This window comes from Ictalurus punctatus, chromosome 17, assembly GCF_001660625.3.
Source record: "Ictalurus punctatus breed USDA103 chromosome 17, Coco_2.0, whole genome shotgun sequence".
In the NCBI taxonomy this organism is placed as follows: Eukaryota; Metazoa; Chordata; class Actinopteri; order Siluriformes; family Ictaluridae; genus Ictalurus; species Ictalurus punctatus.
The window spans coordinates 2871449-2893394 of record NC_030432.2 but is presented as its reverse complement, the minus strand read 5'-3'; the positions used below and the strand labels follow the sequence as shown (position 1 = coordinate 2893394).

At 44.4% G+C, this 21946-nt stretch overlaps 2 protein-coding genes across 3 annotated transcripts in view; one reads left to right on the top strand and one right to left on the bottom strand.

The window, feature by feature from the left end:
* The window catches only part of tiam1b (TIAM Rac1 associated GEF 1b), a 58475-nt gene extending 48076 nt beyond the window's left edge, over window positions 1–10399 (top strand). The window contains exons 20-28 of the mRNA XM_017491697.3: window positions 165–273; window positions 797–976; window positions 1099–1217; window positions 1310–1418; window positions 1795–1853; window positions 2002–2107; window positions 2801–2888; window positions 5631–5803; window positions 5902–10399. Coding sequence (XP_017347186.1) covers window positions 165–273; window positions 797–976; window positions 1099–1217; window positions 1310–1418; window positions 1795–1853; window positions 2002–2107; window positions 2801–2888; window positions 5631–5803; window positions 5902–6377 — 1419 coding nt within the window. The 3' untranslated portion in view covers window positions 6378–10399. The remainder of the gene's footprint in view (window positions 1–164; window positions 274–796; window positions 977–1098; window positions 1218–1309; window positions 1419–1794; window positions 1854–2001; window positions 2108–2800; window positions 2889–5630; window positions 5804–5901) is intronic.
* An 8516-nt stretch (window positions 10400–18915) lies between these two features.
* Window positions 18916–20618, bottom strand: LOC108277473 (uncharacterized). 2 transcript variants are annotated; one of them, XM_017490256.3, is made up of 3 exons: window positions 20513–20618; window positions 20096–20193; window positions 18916–19691 (listed from the first exon to the last, which is right to left on the bottom strand). In XM_017490256.3, the coding sequence occupies exons 1-3, from the start codon at window positions 20513–20515 to the stop codon at window positions 19088–19090; spliced, it is 705 nt and encodes a 234-aa protein (XP_017345745.1). In that variant the 5' UTR covers window positions 20516–20618; the 3' UTR covers window positions 18916–19087. The 2 variants fall into 2 exon arrangements, with proteins under 2 accessions (XP_017345745.1, XP_017345744.1); XM_017490255.3 differs by having other exon boundaries at window positions 20504–20605.
* Between the last annotated feature and the right edge of the window lie 1328 nt (window positions 20619–21946).

The window sequence follows — 21946 nt, the reverse complement described above, 5'->3', positions numbered from 1 at the left end:
AATGATCATTAAATAGCTAGCTAATTTTGCTACAACTAAATAATTTGCCCATAATCACCTCGTTTTTGCTCAGCGCCAAAAAACCCTCATAACACAGCCGTTCTCAGTAGGTACCCGAAGGTACAGTATCTTCATTTCTCTGTCTCTTGTTCTCACTCTTCCAGAAAATACTCTTCTCTCTCGGCGGTTCGTTCCTTTATTACGCCGATCGCTTTAAGATCTACAGCGCATTCTGTGCGAGTCACACTAAAGTCCCCAAAGTCCTGGTGAAAGGTAATACCGCTCAGTCTTTCTCTCGGTCTTGTTTTTTTCTACTAGAAACACGGCCGAGAACATAGAGAACATAGTCTGTCTAGAAAACATGTCTAGTGTAAATTGTGAGGCCTGCTGTGTGTGATTTGACAGTGTAGTTATTATTATAATATTTGAAAATGGACAACCACGCGTCCTCTTTTAATAGGGTGCCATTACTTTTGTCCTACTTGAACGGCTAGTCGTATTTGCGTTAGATCAATTTCTTTAATATGTAATGCTGAGTTTCTAAAAGTGTTCATTATTAATTGTGTTTACCTGAAATTAATAAGCGATCGTATACAATCTGTATACTATTGTATATAAAATTATGATGTCCTTGTATGCAAATTACTTATGAATAAATTAATTAATATGCAGGTTTATTAAATGAAGCCCATTGTGTGGCATGTTGACCTCCTAATGTGTGTGTGTCTGTATGTGTCTCTGTGTGTGTGTGTGTGTGTGTGTGTGTGTGTGTGTGTGTGTGTGTGTGTGTGTCCAGCAAAGACGGACCCGGACTTTAAGGCGTTCCTGGACGAGAGGAACCCGAAGCAGCAGCACTCGTCCACGCTCGAGTCATATCTGATTAAACCCATCCAGAGAGTGCTGAAGTACCCACTGCTGCTGCGTGAGCTTTACACACTCACTGACCCCGAGAGCGAGGAGCACTACCACTTGGATGGTAATATATGTGTGTGTGTGTGTGTGTGAGAGAGAGGAATTGTGAGATACATATGTTATTGTGCATGTTTGGTCCCCACAGATATTGAAATCTAAATTGAGTGTGTGTGTGTGTGTGTGTAGTGGCAGTGAAGGCCATGAATAAAGTAGCCAGCCACATTAACGAGATGCAGAAGCTCCATGAGGAATTTGGCGCTGTGTTCGACCAGCTCATCTCAGAACAGTCCGGCAGTAAGAAAGAGGTGTGTGTGTGTGTGTGTGTGTGTGTGTGTGTGTGAGATAACTTAGAGGATAGCGTTACTGAAGAAGATGAGTAACTGGACTGTGATTGCAGGTAGCTGATCTTTCGATGGGAGACCTGCTGCTACACACCACTCTGATTTGGCTCAATCCTTCCTCATCTCTGGGAAAATGGAAGAAGGAGCCACAACTCGCCACCTTCGGTACATCACGCACCCCTGCTCCGACAAGCCGTGTACCTTTTTATCTGTTTGTCGTTACGTTTAACGTCATGGAACGTCCAGAAAACCTTTTCGTCCTTGTTACTCTGGGTCACCGGGGAACACTTCGGGAAGTGCTCTTACAGGAAAAGAATCCACTCTGCTTTGTGTAGCGCTGCGTAGGGCTGCATGGCGCTGCCCTGTGGTGGATTATTTTCCTGTAACAGCACGCCCCCAACTGCGTTGTTCTTTACTTGCACACAGTTACACACACAAGATATTATCAAAAATATATTTTATGATGTATCCGCTTCTTCCTGAAAACATTCTGCTCTCCGATCCTTTCATTAGTGGCGTTTCATTCTCTTCTTGCTTTCAGTGTTTAAAACAGCCGTCGTTTTTGTCTGCAAAGACGGCTCCAAACAAAAGAAGAAAATGGTGAGTCATTCCCGTTTCTCTCTGTCTCTCTCGCGCTGTGTCCTTTTCTCTTATCTTCATCCCTCTCTTTTAGTCTGACACATAATAAATAATAATACAAATTATGAGGGGTGTCTCACACAATGTTATCTATCTATCTGTCTGTCAGGGTGGGTCACAACGGGCATCGGTATCAGGTGAAGACAGAGACCCGTTCCGTTTCCGTCACATGATCTCCACTGACGCCCTTCAAGTTCGAACCCTGACTGGTGCAGGTAACACACTGTGACCACACTCCTCTCACACACGCTCAGTAAGCACAGTACACAAGGTTTCCAGAGAAACAGGACTTTTGTCCAAATTTTCCTGTTTTTCTCAAAATGTTTGTGTGCTTCACTTAATTTTTATTACTTCCACAAAAAATTAAAAAAAGTACACTATGTATGCTCACCAGCCACTTTATTAGGAACACTTGTACATCTGCTCATTCATGAAATTAGCCAATCATGTGCTTAGCCAAAAAGTGTGATCTCGGTGACTTTGAAAAAGGTATGGCTGTTGATGCCAGACGGGCTGGCTTGAGTATTTCGGACAGTGCTCTGTAGAGTTTAAACAGAATGGTGCAGAAAACCGAAAAATATCAAGGGATCGGGACGTCTGCGGGTAGGAAACGCCTTGCTGATGAGAGAGGTCGGAGGAAAATGGCCAGACTGGTTCGAGCTGACAGAAAGGCTGCAGCAACTCAAATAACCATGCATTACAACCCTGAAAGAAAAAAAAAAAACGCCTCTGAGAAAAAGCATCTTGGAACGCACGCCACGTCAAACCTGAGATCACATTTATTTTTCTAGTTTGCGTGACCTTATGCAATGCACTGCTTGGCTGAGCGGATCACTGCATGAATGAGCAGGTGTTCCTGTTAAAGTGGCCAGCGAGTGTATGTGGCATAGTGTGTATTTGCCTTACAGATGGTGACAGCGCTGCGGTGTGTGAGATCATCCATGTGAAATCGGAGTCGGAAGGAAGGCCTGAGAGAGTGTTTCACCTGTGTTGCAGGTCAGACCATAAAATATATATAAATACACACGCTTAAACACACCGGTACAAAAAAAAACCCCACACCTACTAACATTAAAGTAAAAATAGGTGGTAGGGTGAGTCTCGCTATCTGTTTTCGAGTTTCTGATTTGCTTCTGAGGCACGGTTGATAAAGGACTTCCTGTTTCCCTGGAGACCTTGTGTACTATGCTCAATATCTTACTATGCTTTTGTCCTGCCTTGACAAGTCTGCTTTCTCGTAATGTATCATAGATGAGCGAGCTCTGATTGGCTCTCTCTAGTGAGATCTCTCTAGAGGCTCTCTCTTTCTTGATGGTTTTCAGTGTTGTTGGATGCAATGCGAAATACCTCGTGGCCTGTAACTCCCTTACTCACTCAATCTCTCATGTGTAGGCAGTACATTTGGCACAGTGTTGAATGCAGAGTCCTCAAACAGAAGCCAAACGTAGGTAGGAGCCTCAACTAGTCTGCTGGTTGAGGACTTGAATATTTAATATGCAGGCTGAGTGCATCTACTGATTCATTCATTCTGTTGGCAAACTAGGCGTCTGAGGTTGGAAGAGCTATGTCAAATGCCACAAATGTAAATGCAATGCTTTCCAGGAATTTTGATGAACACCCCCGACATGCAGTAGTATTGCTGATTACAGAGAGGTCTTGTGGAAATTGATCCACATCTCCGCTGTTTTATGGGAATGTAACAGCAATTTGAAACTTTTCCCAGCTAAAGATGTTACACCCACTGATCTGGAGTTCTTATAGCTGGCATGCATTCATTCATTTATTCATTCGTTCATTTTCCTTCCACTCTTCCTGGTGGGGGTTCCAGTGGCAACAGGCTGAGGAGGCGACATACAGGTCTAGTCTGTTAATCACATTCCTGGCACCCAACAGGCATTGCACCAGACCCCCAGCATTAATCTTGCAAGTGCTGAGCCCACAAGATGGTGCCGTGTCACTATTTCTGGTTGAACCTGTCCGGGTTATGTGGGTGGTCCAGTCACCAGGCACTCACTTGCAGACACTACCCCCAGGCCTGGCTCCAGGGGTGGGTCCTGGTATCCCTAATCCAGGAAGGTTTCACTCAGTCTTTTTGCACCTTTCATGGAGGTGCTTAAGGTCACTCTTTTCTGACTTCTCTCAGATCCATTCACCAAGGGTAGACCTACAGAGGTTATGTGGGTTACATGGGTGGCCCAGTCACCAGGTCCTCACCTGTGGACAATACCCCCAGGCCTGGCTCCAGGGGTGGGCCCCAGTATTCCAAATCCAGGCAGGTTGCACTTAGTCTTTTTTGTAAGGATTACTCATCGTCTGACTTCTCCCCTCATATCCATTCACCAAGGTTAGACCTACAGAGGTTATGTTGGTTACATGGGTGGCCCAGTCACCAGGTGCTCACCTACAGACACTACTCCCAGGCCTGGCTCTAGGGGTGGGTCTTGGTATCCCTAATACAGCAGGTTGCACTCTAAGCTGAAATGAAACCCTCGGTCACATAGCCCTGAGGTATTCCAGCCCTGGGTTGGTAATCTCAATGAAAATGATGGTGGAGAACATGTGACATGCAGGTTATAACAAGCAGGTAAGCTGAAAATCTCAGTCAGAACCAAGGCAAGCTTTTTTTGCACATGCCAGGTGAGATTCCAGCTGGATCTTTGGTTTTGAATAGCCTGAGAACATGTTTTCCTTAATTATGATGGGGGTCATAGGCTGCATTATAGTGCAGTCTGTGCAGCACTTGAGTGAGAGAGTTGAGGTTGTTATTCTTTATCTTTCTAAATGTGTTGATTGAAATGATTTAAGCATCTGATCTTTGTATCTTTTGGGGTTTTAACGATTTAAAAACTCTACAACTCAACAGTTGTGGTTATTGAAGCACGGAGCGATTCTGTCCTTACACCTGGCTTTTTGCTAACCTGATTTTGTTGTTCGGTTCTGTTTCACATCCGCCCGATCTTCTCTGTCTGCTGCTGATCCTCAACACGTTTTGGATGAGACATTGAGTGGATGAGTTCACATAGTCACAAGCAGCTTGTAACGATTCCCAGTCTGTGATGCTCAACCAGTTTTGGAGCATCCTAACTTTCTCAAATGGCCATATTTTGGCTGTAGTCCTGGTTGGTTTGTCTATGTTTGGATGCCGTCTGTGTCAGTGCATAGACAGATTTGTTCAGGGTGGCACAAGGGAAGGAACATAAGTAGTATAAAGTGTCCTCCTAAGACCTTTGGTTGCAGATCATTTGGATTGGAGTGGATTCTGGTTGTGAGGACAGAAAGTAAAATTAGTCGTGAATTTGGTTATTGGATCTGTTTAGCCAATCACATGGTTTAACTTGCGGAGGCATGTTCAGTGGACAGGACGTGAAAATTTGGGCAAGTCTGTGCCCTATTAGTTTAGTAATATCAGTGCACCAGTTATTGGTTCAGTGTTGCAATCTGGCTCTGGTCAAATTAACCTGATAAGTCCACCGCTGTCAAGTCTCACAGAACAAAAAGGCTGTGGTAATCATTATTAATGCATATTCCTAATATGAATTGAATTTAGGTGTCATCAGGAGAGTACATGAATTTGGCACCTACCAATTTGATGTTGCGAAATTGTACCCTTAAAGCATCTTAATACAAAATGTATGAGACGCCGGAGTGTTGGAAATGTGCTCTATACAGTTTAAGCCTCTGATTAAAAGTGAACTGAGGTCTGAGTCATCCTGCCTTTTGCTTGTGCCATCTCTTTAGTTCTCCCGAAAGCAAGAAGGACTTCCTGAAGACAGTGCATTCCATTTTAAGAGACAAACAGAGACGGCAGCTGATGAAGACAGAAAGTCTTCCTCCTAGCCAGCAGTACGTGCCGTTTGGAGGGAAACGTCTGTGCGCTCTGAAAGGAGCTAGACCCACGATGAACCGAGCAGGTACACACACACTCATGTGCTAATCTCACCTGGTAGACTTGCTCGTAGATACACCTGCTAAAATGACCTAAAATAACATGCTTTCCATTTGTGCACAGCCTCTGCTCCAACGCGTACTTTGGGTCGGCGCAAGCTAGTGCGAAACCGCTTCACCATCGACACGGACATCGTGTTTGACACCGACGCCGACTCGCCAGACTCCCAGGCTTCCCTGCAGCCAGGCGACACAGACCGCTGGGTGGAGGAGCAGTTCGACCTGCAGCGCTACGAGGAGCAAGAGCAAGCAAAAGAGACGGATTTACTGAGTGATGAGGACGGTGACGACGAAGACCTCAGCCAGGACCTAGACGGACCCGTGTCGGCCATGTCACTGGAGGACGAAGAAGAGGAAACTAAAACTGAAGGCAAAGACTGCAAATCCCAGCATGCTTTGAGGCTGTCCCATCTTGGGAAGCAGTGCGCCATGTCGGTGGCCAGCGTAGACGAGCAGTCGGTTATTGCCGATGAGAACGTGTGGGTGCGACGGGAGATGAGCAGTACTGACAGTGATACACAGAACGAGTCACAGAGCTGAAGACTAGCTCACGTTTCATTATTACACGAGAACAGCGTTTAGTTCGAACACCATACAGTAATATAGAGCTCGCGTAGGGATGGCTGACCGGAATTCGGACAGAAACAAAAAAGAGTCAGAAACGTAACGACCAGACTTTAGATACTTCAAAGGAAATACAAAACCACTAAATACATCGGGCAAGTGCTAATCCCTATTGAGCAGCACAGTCTTACTCTTGTGCTGCAAGTGCACACTTACATTACTCTTTCTAGAGGAAACCCATCGAGCGCAGAGATTCTCTCCAGCACCACAAATATACAGTAGGTGATAGATCTAATACCTAAACGCTCTCTTAACTAGCACTCTGGACATGAGATTACTTCAGCCGTGTCAAGACACTTTCAGTTATTTCAGGCGTCGTCTTCAAATTTACACCACCCAAACAGTAGGTGAGATGGAATGTGAAATATCTAACCAGTACCGGCTTTATGTGTGAAATGTACAATAACAAAACGTACAACCATAAAAACACTGAGACGACATCGTGCGACGTTGGCCAATTAATACCATGTTTTTGTTTGAAAAACATTCTCAATGGATTGACTACTGATTTGACTGTAGGTGTGAATGTATGCGCATGGTGACCTGAGGGTGTATTTCCACCACACACCCAGGCTTCCTGGGTGAAGCTCCCTGATCATGATATGGAAGATAATAATAATAATAATAATAATAATAATAATAATAGTACTATTGCATTCCGTTTATATAGCACCTTTCCAACGCGCAAGGTTACTTCATAATGGCGATTCTCAATCTATTCCAGATTGATTCCTATGTAACCGTATTTCTACGACTTAAGGGAGGACTTCCAGAACGTGTTTTTATTTGCGACTTTCAGAGTATAACCAGTTGCTTGCTTCCTTACCAAGTACCGATAGCGAAATTGTCCCCTTGTGACCATGTCCTCATGTGTTCAGGCTATAAAATAGCCCCTGCTATATCACGTGCATACTCTGGCCGTTCTCGTCAATCCTGGTGACCCAGGTTGCCATGTGGTCCAGAACAAAATGAAGTAGAACCTAATCTAACCTCGGTTCTACAACAGACCAGAAAATCGTTAAAAGGCGATGAAAGGATCACAGAGCTACAGTGTACTCGGCATCTTGAATCCTCCACAAGACGAGAAGGGAAAGAGGATGAGCTTGACGTAACGGGGACCTTTTATAGGCTGCATAGTCACACTCTTTGTACCGGACAAACGGGAATACTCGACTAGCTCCTCTGGTAGTTCTTTCAGTCTTAAATCTTTGGTGACACACGTAACCTTCCATTTTTCTTCCTTTCATTACAGACCACCAGGTCGGTTGTTTTTGAAATTGATCTCACGGTCAAAGGTGATGACTTTGCTATTAGTTCTCATTATGTACATGAGAATACTCCCCTAGTACTGAAGGAAACTGCCTGGAAGTCCAGAACTAAAGGCAGCAGAACTGATTTCTTTTGCAATTTTTTTTTGTATTTTTGTTTTACCAAAATCATTTTAAACAAGGTGGCTTGTGTTTGGTGATATCGTTTTAGAGCGCTATTAGGGTGGGCGAGTACACTGATCACTGATGTGTGATTACCCGGAGGAAGGGGATGATGGAAAAACAAAACAGTGTTGTTGTGATGTCTTCCTTATTAGCGAGCAAGTTACCAGAGCATGTTAGCAGAATCAGAGAGAATCGTTTACGATCGGCTACGCTACTTTGGAGCGCTGGATTTGTACCGGAACTTCTGAATCGTCAGTAATATGGTGGCATTGTGACGTGAAGGTCCAAAAGTTCATTAGATCATCAATCTTACTTGGGGGAAACTTTCACCTCAGAGGTAGTGTTGTTTTTTTTTTTGTTTTTTTTTTGCACATGCTACAATTTCAGCACAGCCTGGAAAATCTGAAACAGTTCAGCGATCAGTGATGGACAGGAATGCTACAGTCACACAATCGTATGTCACAGGATGCCGGGATAACACACTCATGCACCCGTGCTTTTTCCACTACGGTCTCTAAAAGACTCTCGTGTGTGGGTGCTGTGTTCCTTCATACACTCAGTATATTTATTTAGTTACTACACAAGTCCCCAGTCTCTCCATGTTCGTTTTTTTAATTCTATATGTTCAGTTTGTCTCAAGCACTTATGCTTTTTATTTATTGCGTCGATCTAAAGTATAGTTATTATTAGCCTTCTAAATATTATACTAATTCTAATAACGTGTACAGACTTGTTTTAGTAAGAGCAGCGCTTTCTTTCTTTTCTTTTTCTTTTTTTTTTTTTATTTTTATTTTTTAAAGTTGTACATATTTGCATTCTTTTCCAAGTGTTTTAAAAATGTAATTATTTTTTTCATTTTGAAGAAAATGATCAGGATTGAACCATTTTGTACATATGTACATATACGGTATATACATAAGTACACGTATACACGTAAGGTAAAGGTGTAGGGGATAACCATCCAAGGAAATGCATCACGTTATCTACTTCCAACGGCACATTTCCAAAGAAAACAACATATAAAGTCGGTTTTAAGGTATATTTCTGCTAGCTAGAAACGCTCCAAAATGCAACATTGATGCTAATTTAGCCAGTCTGAGCAACGTAACCTGAACGGCACGAGTTTTATTTTCGCCTGTAGGTGTGTTCTAGCAGGCCCCGCCCCTTGTTTAATTCGACTCGAACAGCCACAGAGCTACGGGTGTAAAAATATCACTAGAATACCGAACGTCACTGGTTTATCTACAGCGATAACACGTGTTCCTAACAATTTCGTGCTCAGTACTGACATGTCTGTGTTCGATTTATGAACCCAGTGCGAGGACGCGAGGAAATAAATTCTCAACGCTGTGATAACGTACAGTACAACAATCATTAGGTGTAGCAGTCTGGTAAAACCCTACACATGGTGAACTCTTGCCATGTCCTCCTATAAAGAAGTAAAGCTCTAGGTGAACAATGTCACGAACCTTGAGATGGTACGGAAGCAGGCGCGGGAGGCGAGTGAACCGAGTAGAGTCGGGAAGTTCCGGAAGCGTAGTCGTAGAGTCAGCAAGGGTCAAGCGATCGGGCGAACAATCCAAATGGGGATATCCAGATAACGTAGTCGAGACGAGAAGCGAGGGTCGAAGATCATAAGAAACAATGAACTAGAAGAGCTTGGTAACGCAGCAAACTAAGTTACTGAGCGTATACTTCGCGCAGATCCCGGGTGGATGTCCTTCCTAAGTACTAGTTTGTGTGTGTGTGTGATTGGTGCCAGGTGTGTCTGATCAGAACTCCGGGGATGGTGAGCGCATGCGTGCCTGAGAAGTGAGCATTGCATCTTGGGAATTCGAGTTCTGATCGGACCGCGCTGTGACAGAACCCCCCCCCAAAGGGCTCACTGCGGGAGCCGAGTTCTTTCTTGGCCTCCCCCGGGATCGTGGACCTGGGAGATGAGGATGAGTGACGTGAAAGTCCTTGGTGAGCTGTGGATCCAGTATATCCTGTTTGGGCACCCAGCACTGTTCCTCCGGTCCGTAACCCTCCCACTCGACCAAATACTCCAGTTGCCCCTCCTGTGTCTAGATTTGAGGATGTTTTTGACGCGGTAAGCCGGTTGTCCATCAATCTCCAGAGGATTCGGAGGAGTCTCAGCTGGTACTTCGGTGGCTAGAGGACCGTTAACAACAGGTTTGAGACGTGATACGTGGAATGAAGGGGAGATGCGGCTGTGCCGTGGCAGTTCCAGACGGTAGATGACCTCATTGACCCGCTTGAGGATCTTGAATGGTCCAGTATACCTTGGCGCTAGTTTTTTACAACTGTGGGCTTGTCTCAAGTCTCTTGTGGACAACCATACCCGGTCGCCTGGTTGGTAGTTAGGGTGTTCTTTGCGGCGGCGATCTGCCTTGTGTTTATACGTCTCTGTCGTCTCCTTCAGGCGTCGATGGGTGTCAGCCCAGACACGCTCACTACGTTTGAACCAGTGGTCAACGGCCGGAGCTGCGGTGGGGGTTGCGTTCCACGGGAACAGAGGGGGTTGGTAACCGAGCACGCACTGGAAGGGGGTGAGATTGGTGGCCGAATGACGTAGTGAGTTCTGGGCATACTCAGCCCATGGCAAGAACTTGCTCCAGTCCTCTGGGTTGTTGGCACAAAAGGTGCGGAGGAATCGTCCCAGTTCCTGATTGACTCGTTCGGCTTGCCCATTGGTTTGTGGGTGATACCTGGAGGTGAGATTCACTGTTACTCCCAGCTTGGTCATGAAACTGGACCACACTCTGGAGGTGAACTGCGGGCCCCTGTCACTGACAATCTCCTCCGGAATGCCGTAATACCTGAACACATGCTGGAATAGCACTTCAGCTGTCCTGAATGCAGTGGGGAGAGCGGGTAAGGGAATGAAGCGTACGGACTTGGAGAACCGGTCCACTGCGACTAGAATAGTGGTATCTCCTTGGGATCTAGGCAGGTCTGTTACGAAATCTACAGATATGTGTGACCATGGGCGTTCGGGGATAGGTAAAGGCTTGAGCCTCCCGGCGGGGAGGGTCCGAGGTACTTTACTCTGTGCGCATGATGAACAGGACTTCACCACCTTGTGTATGTCTCCTATCATGTTGGGCCACCAGTATTTCTCTTCAGGAGATGGTGTGTGCGTTGTGTCCCAGGATGCCCCGTACCGTGTGTGCCCAGATGATGAGTTCTTGGCGGTACTCTTCAGGTACAAAGAGTCTGTTGGGAGGACACTTTACAGGAACTTGGGACTGGGGAATCTGCTCTAGTTCCACGTCCAGCTCCCACTCTAGTGCACTGATAACACATGAGGGATGAATGATGTATTCCTCCTGCTCGTCGATCCGTTCTGTCTGATCAAGACGAGACAGGGCATCCGCCTTTGTGTTCTTGGACCCAGGTCTGTAGGATAACGAGAATTGAAATCTAGTGAAAAATAGGGCCCATCGTGCCTGGCGGGGTGTGAGTCGCTTTGCCGTGCGAAGGTACTCCAGGTTCTTATGGTTCGTGAAGATGACAAATGGATGAGTAGCCCCCTCTAACCAGTGTCTCCACTCTTCCAGCACTAACTTAACTGCCAAGAGTTCCCGATTCCCCACATCGTAGTTTCTCTTGGCTGGGGAAAGCTTTCGCGAGAAGAAGGCCACTGGGTGAAGTTTTGGTTTTTCTCCAAATCGTTGGGACAGAATGGCTCCTACCCCGGTTTCTGATGCGTCCACCTCCACTATAAACGGTCTGGATGGGTCTGGATGTTTGATGAGGGGTGCAGTGGTGAAGGCCTTCTTGAGCTTGTCGAAGGCAGATTGGGCAGTTGGATTCCATGCCAGATGCTTGGGTCTCCCCTTTAGCAGGGATGTGAGGGGGTTTGCGACGACACTGAAATTCCTGATAAATCTCCTGTAGAAGTTTGCAAATCCCAGAAACCTCTGTAGTTCCTTGATGGTCGTGGGTGTGGGCCAGCTTACGACCGCCTGGACCTTTTCTTGGTCCATGGAGATTCCCTCGGAGCTGATGACGTAGCCCAGAAACGTGATGGTGGTTTTATGGAATTCACACTTCTCGGCTTTCACATATAGCCGGTGACGGAGCAGTCGCTGTAGCACTTGGCGAACGTGGTGAACATGGTCTTCCCGGGAGTTAGAGTATATCAGTATGTCGTCGATGTAGGCGATCACATGGCGTCCCAGCATGTCACGTAACACATCGTTAATTAAACATTGGAAGACCGAGGGGGCGTTCGAGAGCCCATACGGCATGACCTGGTACTCGTAGTGGCCTGAGGTTGTGCTGAATCCAGTCTTCCATTCATCTCCCTCGCGGATCCGGACCAGGTTGTATGCACTGCGCAAGTCCAGTTTCGTGAAAATGGTGGCCGTGCGTAATTGTTCCAGAGCGGCTGGTGCTAGAGGAAGTGGGTAGCGGTACTTGACGCAACATTGGTTTAGTCCTCGGTAGTCGATGCACGGTCGTAAACCTCCTCCCTTCTTCTCCATGAAGAAAAATCCCGCGGATGCGGGAGAAGTGGATGGTCGTATATATCCTTGGTGCAACGCCTCCTGAATGTACTCTTCCATGTCCTTTTGCTCAGTGATCATTAGCGGGTAGACCCTCCCTCGTGGTGGTGTAGTGCCTGGGAGCAAATCAATAGCGCAGTCGTAATCACGGTGGGGAGGTAGTCCGCTCGCTTTCTTCCTACTGAATACCTCCATGAGGTCGTGGTAGACACTGGGTATCGGAATGTGAGCTGCCTTATCTGGGCTTTCAATGGAGGTGGATGCTACGGAGATCACCGGGACTTGAAGGCAGTGAGACATGCAGTGTGCTGACCAGCGTGTGATCTCCCTTTGGTCCCACGAAATTTGGGGATTGTGATGTTCGAGCCAAGGGAGACCGAGTACCACGGGGTGTTGAGCCGTCACTATGACATGGAACGTGATCGTCTCCTGATGAAGGGTGCTGGTTCGGAGGTTAACAGGTTCGGTGCAGTGGGTGATTATGCCATCTCCTATGGGGGCCCCATCAATGGCTTGGACACGGCGGGGGGTGCAGAGAGGACGAACCGGGATATTATATTGGTGTACGGTCTCTTGGCTAATGAAATTCCCCGCCGCTCCCGAGTCGATCAGTGCTTCTAAAACACAAGAAACCCTTGAATAACCCACGATAACGGGCAATACGAAGGCAGACTGAATACAGTGCTGGGTAATGGGTTCGGGACTCAACCCTGACTGAAGTGGTCTGGCAGTTTTGGCTTCCCCTCGGGTGGAGCCCTGTTTGAGAGGGCATTGCGGCACGAAGTGGCCCCTCTCACCACAGTAGAAACAACGGTGTTCACGGCGCCGTCGTTCTCGTTCCTGCGTGCTCACCCGAGTCTGTCCCAGCTGCATGGGTTCACTAGAGTGCTCAGGTGTTGGTGCTTCCGCCTCACCACCTCCGGGGCAGCGGCTACGTAGTAGATGATCCAGGCGGATAGCTACGCTGATGAGTGAGTCGAGGGTCAAAAGGTCATCGCGGCACGCCAGCTCCGTTAGGATGTCAGCATTTAATCCCCGGCGGAACATGGCTTTGAGAGCGGGTTGATTCCATCCGCTCCGGGTGGCGACAGTGCGAAATTCGAGGGCGTAATCCGCCACACTCCGTGATCCCTGCGCCATGGACAATAACTCCTCCCCAGTCTCCCGGCCATCTGGAGAGTGATCGAATACCGTGCGGAAGCGTGACGTCAGCTGCTCATACGTGCTGATGCTGTTTCCTTCCTGTTCCCATTCCGCGGTGGCCCAGAGGAGAGCTTTCCCGTTTAAAAGTTCCATGAAATGGATGATCTTCTGATTCTCCGTCATGTCTGGGTACGTGGAAAAAAACAGGGAGCACTGGAGTAAAAAGCCCCGGCAGCGTGCGGGATCTCCATCATACTTCTCCGGCGCTGGAGTGGGAGGGAGCGTGGGGTCGGCACCGTAGAGGCTGCGCAGCTAGATTTAAACGAGCTACCTGCTCAGTCAGGTAGGCGAGCCGTTGGTCATGTTTGCTAAGCATCCGGCCATGTCCCTCGATGGCGTGCGGCCAGCGATCTCCCGCTGCCTTCATTAATCGGCGAAGTATTCTGTCACGAACCTTGAGATGGTACGGAAGCAGGCGCGGGAGGCGAGTGAACCGAGTAGAGTCGGGAAGTTCGGGAAGCGTAGTCGTAGAGTCAGCAAGGGTCAAGCGATCGGGCGAACAATCCAAATGGGGATATCCAGATAACGTAGTCGAGACGAGAAGCGAGGGTCGAAGATCATAAGAAACAATGAACTAGAAGAGCTTGGTAACGCAGCAAACTAAGTTACTGAGCATATACTTCGCGCAGATCCCGGGTGGATGTCCTTCCTAAGTACTAGTGTGTGTGTGTGTGTGATTGGTGCCAGGTGTGTCTGATCAGAACTCCGGGGATGGTGAGCGCATGCGTGCCTGAGAAGTGAGCATTGCATCTTGGGAATTTGAGTTCTGATCGGACCGCGCTGTGACAAACAAGGAGAACATTACGTGTGAGCATTTTATCTGGGCTACAGCGCAGGAGCATTGTAGACATTTTGAATCGAATCGATTAGGATTATGTGCATTTTTCTAGGACACGTAGATATCGAGCCACTTGATCAAAGCGTGACATTCACGGTGCAAATGTGAGAGTCACGGTTAACTAGTGAGGCTTTTAGACGTCTTTAGGCAGACGGACTGTTATAAGACAATGCAAGGTTGGAAGGTTAATAAAAGCGGTATTATTGTTTTCATAAATTTGAGGTGTTATAGGTAGAAAAAAAACAAGTTTTCATGGTTTATAAAAATACCATTTTTTAAAAAAATGCTTAAGCTCCAGTGAAATCTTGAAGGTTTTCCAGACTGTTAAGTGTATTAAAGCAGACTGTTTTTGAGCCAAAACATTAAAAAAACAAAACAAAAAAACAACAACATTCAGATAGACGTTTAGCTAACAATTGAGGCTAAGTTGTAAGACCTTCAGGTTAAAATGTTTGGGTTTTTTTTTTGTTTTTTTTTAAGCATGTAGAACGCTGACACGTGAAGCACGGTGGTCCTCCAGGGCTATTGAGTTGGACACGTCAAGGTTAACTTATTTCATTGGTGGTTCTTTCAGCAAAAGAAATTCGTCCGTACAGGATTTCACTTCGCAGCTTCGTGGAGGGTTTTTTGCTCTGTGTGTGTGTGTGCGCGTGCTTTTTTCGAGGGAAAACTACTTTGTTTGTTGGTACAGTAAACGAGAGCTGTACTCACGTCGGACGCACGTGAATCGAAGAGGACTTTGAATGAACGCGCGTCGTGATTACGCACGTGACTTGACGTGACACGTCTCGGCCCGAATCCGCCAATTAATATTCGTTTCTGCGGTCGCAAAATGGAGGGACTGATCAGTGAATCCAAGGTGAAGCTTCAGGGTCTTGCTTTAGGGTTCAGCTAACACCATTTTGGTCAATAAACAGTTCACATCTCATTATACAGTCGTGAAGTCAATAAACTTTAATAAACCCCCTGCACCTTTAGACGTCGGAGAAAGGCTTTTGAATATTCTTCTGTTTGTCCGTTTAATTATCCCAGCCTTATTTATCAGGAGAGTCAATTATGTTATTATTTTGTTTGATTCTGCATAATGCTTTGTTTAACACTATATAAATCCTGTTTTACTTGAATTTTTCATTTTTTCTAAAGCAATAGTGGTTTTTAAGTGATAACAGTGTTTTTTTTGTTGTTGTTTTGCTTTTTAAAAAAAAAAAAAAAAAATATATATATATATATATATATATATATATATATATATATAATTTTTTTTCAGCAAAGCTCAAAGTAATCCTCATCCTTTGTGAACGCAGGTAGAATGGCTTCTCCGAAAACCGCCCCCAAAAACTGTCCGTTTGAGAACAAAGCCAGCTTTACGCTGTGTGATTCCGGCACCCGTATAAGATCGTCCCACTATACGAGATGATCCGACAAAACCCTCGCTTGAATTGTAGAACTGGCTGCGAGATTCCACGTGTCCTCCACGTCAGCTTACATGGAGAAGATCAAATACACCACCGCTGATCTGTACTCACAGCCAAGTAAATCTTTTAGTGTGTCATTTTCTTTATCTGTGACTGCAGATCCAGGCTGGAAATCTTCACAGCATAAAGCCGTCTCTCCCTAACCCGATATTCTCAATCCTCTCTCTGTTCCGGAACATATTTCCGTTTCATTCTTGCTCAGAAACAAGAACAACTTTGGCTGCATTGCTGAAAAAAACAAACACAACAGCGTCTTGTACCGTCATATTATCTGGCTAGCTAGCATGGCTTGATAACTAGCTAGCATGCTAAATATCTAACTTTCTATCAAGCTACTAGCAGAGACAAATCAGCAGTTATTTATGGATAAAATTGGAATAATAAAACCCTGAAGACAGACAATCAGATGATCTATCTATGGGTTTTTCTTTCTTTCTTTCTTTCTTCTTAATATTAATTGAACCTTTCAAAAAGGAAACATTATAAGAACGCAATGCTTTCTGGGTAAGTTGTGCTCCTGAGGTATACAAGGATAAGAGGTCAGAGAAAAACAAAGGATTAGTGTTAATTATTAATTATTAATCGCACTTTTGATTATTTAATCTGGAGTGAAATGATACGACAAATGGATTCGTTGTGCTTATCTTTCTTTTTAATGTTTTTTTAATTTTTTTTTTTTTTTTTTAACATATATATATATATATATATTTTTCCGTGTTGAGAAATTCCAAATGTGCTGAATGCAATCAAATCCGAGCGAAATGCAAAGTGGGGGAAAAAAATAAATAAATATTTTAGATGGATGTATTGTGGAATATTACTTATAAAAGAAATATACCCATTGTGCTACAGAGGTCATTTTTATTTTGTAATTAGAGCGGTGTATTGATATATCAAATAAAATTGTTTTGTAAATATCCACAAACATTGTTCAGGCATGTTTTATTCATTTTTTTTCATTTTCCTGTTTCGTTTTCCAGATGTAGCAAATGCAAAACTGAAGTGCTGTATAGTGACTTTAATATCGACTGTGGTGCTGTTTCGAGGTAAAATGTTTATAGTCAAGTGTTTACATCGTTTTTAGTAACGTTTGAAGTTATTTATCTGAAACATGCACACACTTTACGTGTCTTTAGAATGTTTACACACAAACTTTACTTTCCAGACGTATTTGTACAGGGAACGTAATAATCGGTGGGAAGGAAATGGCACCGGACCATGAAATCAGCCGTGAGAGAATATTATTCGTTGTCTTCTTCATTGTTTTCTAATATCTGTGAACATGAGTTACGATTAAATAGACGCTTCCATCTTTACTGGATAAACGAAAACAACAACAACAGGGACTTAAACCAACCAAGATTTTTTTTTTAAGCAGACAGCAACAACAACAATGTGGATATCCCGCTCCAAAACCATGTCCATTGATATAGAATTGGCTGCTCTAACAGCCTCCACTCATCTGAGAAGGCTTTCCACGAGATCGTGGAGCATGGTTGTGTTTTGTAAATTGTGTTCATTCAGCCACAAGAGCATTACTGAGCTCGTGCACTGATGTCAGACGAGTTCCAGTTCATCTCGGAGGTGTTGGATGGGGTTCAAGTCAGGGCTCTGTTCAGGACACTGGAGTTCTTCGACACCGACCTTGGCGTACCATGTCTTCATGGAGTTCTCTTTGTGTATGGATGCCGGATCAGGTTTGGGTAGGTAACCATGGTAACCCTAACCCTGTAAATCTACAGCACCCAAACAAATTCCAGACAATCGTGTGCCAACTTCCAACAGTTTTTATTTCCCCCTCTCCGTGTGCCCCCAAAACAGATCTGACCCGTCGAGGCATGGACTCCACAAGACCTCTGAGGCTGTGCTGTGGTATCTGGCACCGAGACGTTAGCAGCAGATCCTTTAAGCTGCAAGGCGAGGCCTCCGTAGATCGGACCTGTTTGTCCGGCACGTCCCACAGCCGCTCGATCGAATAGAGATCTGGGGGATTTGTTGAACACTGTCATGTTCCTCAAACCGTTCCTGAACCATTTTTGCTGCGTGTCAGGGTGCGTTATCCTGCTGAGAGACGCCAATGCCATTAGGGAATACCGTTACCTTGTTTCAGTAGGTGATACGTGTCAAAGTAACATCCACATGAATGCCAGGACCCAAGGTTTCCCAGAGGAACATTCCCCAGAGCATCACACTGCCTCCGCCTTCTTCCCATAGCGCCTCCTGGTGCTAACTCTTCTCCGGGTAAGCAATGCACACACATGCACCACATGATGTAAAAGAAAACATGACTCATCAGACCAGCCCGCCTTCTTCCATCGCTCTTAGGTATATTTTAAGCAGGATCCCAATCATGTATAAATCAATGTATAATTTAAAGAAACTAAGACAAGCTGATGTGACTCTAACTTGTGGAACATCACAGGACACATATTCCTCACTCACCCTCTGTACCTATTGAGGAACATTTAGTCTGTTCTCCGTATCTTTTTACCAGGTTGTGATTTCTTAAAGTGTATTGTTCAAGTTTACATTTTTATTCGTAATGTTAATCCGTATAAAAACACACAAAAAAATAATAAACCGATGAGCTTGCGCCACAATTAAAGAAAAGGGAGAGTGAAATAATTGTGGTGAGAGGTCAGTGGCCTGATTAAAAGAAAAAAACGACGACATTGTTTTTAAAATTGTATAAAAGCAGGAGCCACGACTGTCTTAAATCAGATCTTCCGCAGACCATCTGGGCTTTGCTGCTTTCTGTCATTTCTCGCTGGGAGGAAAAGAAAGAGTGATCTAGTATACAGTAACACTGTAGTCTGTTGGGTGAAGTCTGGAAGTGCAGTATGTGAGCATCCTCTCCAGCACTCAGAACGTCTTTGTCCAAACATATGTTACATTTCAAAACAAAACAAGAAAAGAAAAGGAATTTGAGAAGCGAGACAAGAAGAGGTGAGATTGGAAATCATTATAATGTGATGGAGAGGAGAAAGGAGGCTGATTAAATGCTGAGCTTTATTGATAAATGTGAAAGCAGGAAACAGTTTTAGCAATTTTTTTTTTTTTTAATTAACATTTGTGGCTAATTTTTTTTCCAAGTCATTTCATGCCATTTAAAGGCAGGTACTTGATCAAGTTGCCATGGAAAGCACGTTACACATGATATAGCTTAGCAATGAGGGTAATTCTTCAAACAACACCGATCAACATCATTATTGTTTACGCAGAGAGTGCAATTACCATCACAGCGATAGACTGGAATGATATCATTTATAGTCTTTATATTATTTCGCCATGCAGGATCATTTTCATCACGAGGCCAAACCCGATTAAAAACAAATGCTTTTAGACCTTTGTGGTTTTGGAACTGACTCCTAAGCGCAGGTATGATGCTGTAGAGTCCGTTAGGTGTTGAGCAGGTTCTCACACAGGGGGAGTTCCGGGTGAAGAAAACCGCGCAGCCATCAGGATTTGAATCCAGGAGGGTTTCCATGAGTGGTTTGGGTTCTAATTTACTGGACGTGGAATTAATCAGCAACAGATACTCAGAGTGGTAGTTGTTGTTCTGTGAATGAGGGATTGGTTTTGGTCTGGCACCAATCAGCTGATCACCTTTGTAAATTTTATCATCACCAGCCATGTCATCTTTCACTCTCTGTGCGTTATTATCACTTGGGAGGAAGTTCTGGTCAGGAGGATCAAGAGGAGCAACTTGTTCACAATATCTAGGTGGGACATTAATGCCCAAAGCATACTGATAATCACCTCCATAACTAAAACATGAAAAAAGAGAGACAATAAAATAGACACATGAGTCTCATATGTCACAGAAAACATCAATAAACTGCACTCTTCAAGGTTCTATTGGATAATTAAGGGTTCTTAGCTTCAAAAAGGTTCTAATTGGAGAGGTAAGCACTTTTACAGTTTGCAGTTAAATCTTGTTAAGCATCGGTCAGTCTAGCAGTAGGTATAAGCATATATCGAATATGCTATATTTATATAAATTGATAATCCACGGTTAGCCTGCTGTACATCAGTTACTAGATACTAACGATATCCAGTTACACATTTAGCTATGGCAATTGTTTTGTATTTTAAAAAAATATCTCAACATTCCACCACGACCTTAGTTATTATCGATCAGCTCTAAAGACAAAACATAAATGTATCTTACTTGTTACGAAGGAAGTTGATGATGTTATAGAGATTGTTCACCCCTGAAGCTGAATGGAGCAGAAAGAGCAGGAGGAATCCCAGCGCTCCAGAACACACCTGATCAAAACACACACCAAACATCTTCATCAATAAAAACGTGATTTTACAGTCTACAGTGGTGCTGAAACCCAGGACCAAGAGGACCAAGTGCTTCTTGACCTGCACAGTGAGCAGCGCAAAAATGCAACAAAAGCACTGTGTTAAATAGAGAGGATAAGATGAAAAAGTCCAGGTGCTGCAGTGTATTTCAGTAATAAATGAACAGGTAGTAAAAGATATATTTAATGTAGCACACAAAATTCCTTCAGAGAGGATGGAATCTAATTACGCATCCTGAATTGAACAGACGCTTTCACACTTAACTTACACAACTCACCATCTCGTCTCTTGTTCAAAACACTGCAGAAGGAAGAGTAAGGATGCCCACTGGAGCCTTTCTCATCAGACACTACTGCTCAGAACAAATATATGAGCAACTTTATACTGATCGTGACTCCGCCTCCTCTTTAAAAAAAAACCCCCACTTTTTCCCTTATATCAGCAAATTGCTGTTATTGCTGATGCAGTATTAAACACGTACATGTGCTTAACCCTGTCCTCGTTTTGCAGTGTTACAACCTGGAACGGAAACTGGGGGTAAATGTCGTGAATCTAGACAACAACCAAAAAGGTCTTAATGCTGAAGTGTGGCAATATGTAGCTGGGATATTAATGCCCACAGCATCCGGAGCATCATGTCCATACTGAGTAGGAACTCCATAGCTAAAACATGGTAAATAATAATAATACTAATAGAATATAAATAAATAAAGTGGAACAATAAAATTGATACATGAGGATACCAGAGGAAAAATTAACAAAGCAATCGTTTTGTAAGAGTGTAATATTTAGTTAGATAAAATTTCTATTTATTTATTTGTTTGTTTGTTTGTTTGTTTAAAGGAATGATGTACAGTGTCTCCAGAAAAGTCAGGAACCAATAAGAGTAACACTACATACATCTAATTTTGTATCTATTATTTACAAAATATGCTCTATGTGTTCAGGCTTCGGCTCTTTGAGCATTTTCTCAGCCACTGTATAATGTTTTTGCAGATATCGCTCAACATATACAGATTTTTCGGACACCCCGTAGTAATTTTTCTTTGCAATCATTACAATGTTATCATGACTCTTGTAAAGCTTTTGACTAGCAGTACGCATCAAAATATAACTATTGCTATAACCAGAGTGTAACTATTTATCTCTAGCTCTAGTGTATCTCTAGCTCTACTGCTACCGAAATGGACTTAATAGGGATTTTTAATTTACACATTATGTCTAATATGGGCGCACGGTGGCTTAGTGGTTAGCACGTTTGCCTCACCCCTCCAGGGTCGGGGTTCGATTCCGTGACCCTGTGTATGTGCGCGGAGTTTGCATGTTCTCATGCAAGTCCAAAGACATGCATGGTAGGCTGATTGGCATGTCCAAAGTGTCCGTAGTGTATGAATGGGTGTGTGAATGTGTATGTGATTGTGCCCTGCGATGGATTCACATCCTGTCCAGGGTGTACCCCGCCTTGTGCCTGATGCTCCCTGGGATAGGGAGCTCCAGTTTCCCTGAAAGAATGAGCGGATGGATATTATGTCTAATATCTAGTGTTGGGTCTGAGTCCACCTTTGCTGAGTCCAGACAGTAATTAAATTGAAAAAAGATTTGAAAGCTGTTAAATTAATATATTAATGGACTGAAGGACAGTCGATTCGAAGATTCTGGAAAGGAACCTCATGCCTCACTGAGTAAACACTACTCATCGGTCGTTACCTGA

Excerpts from the sequence above, each read along its gene's own strand:
- LOC108277473 (XM_017490255.3), bottom strand. Across the intron at positions 19,692-20,095 it reads ATCAACTTCCTTCGTAACAA|TTATGGAGGTGATTATCAGT; the intron begins GTAAGATACATT and ends TTCATGTTTTAG.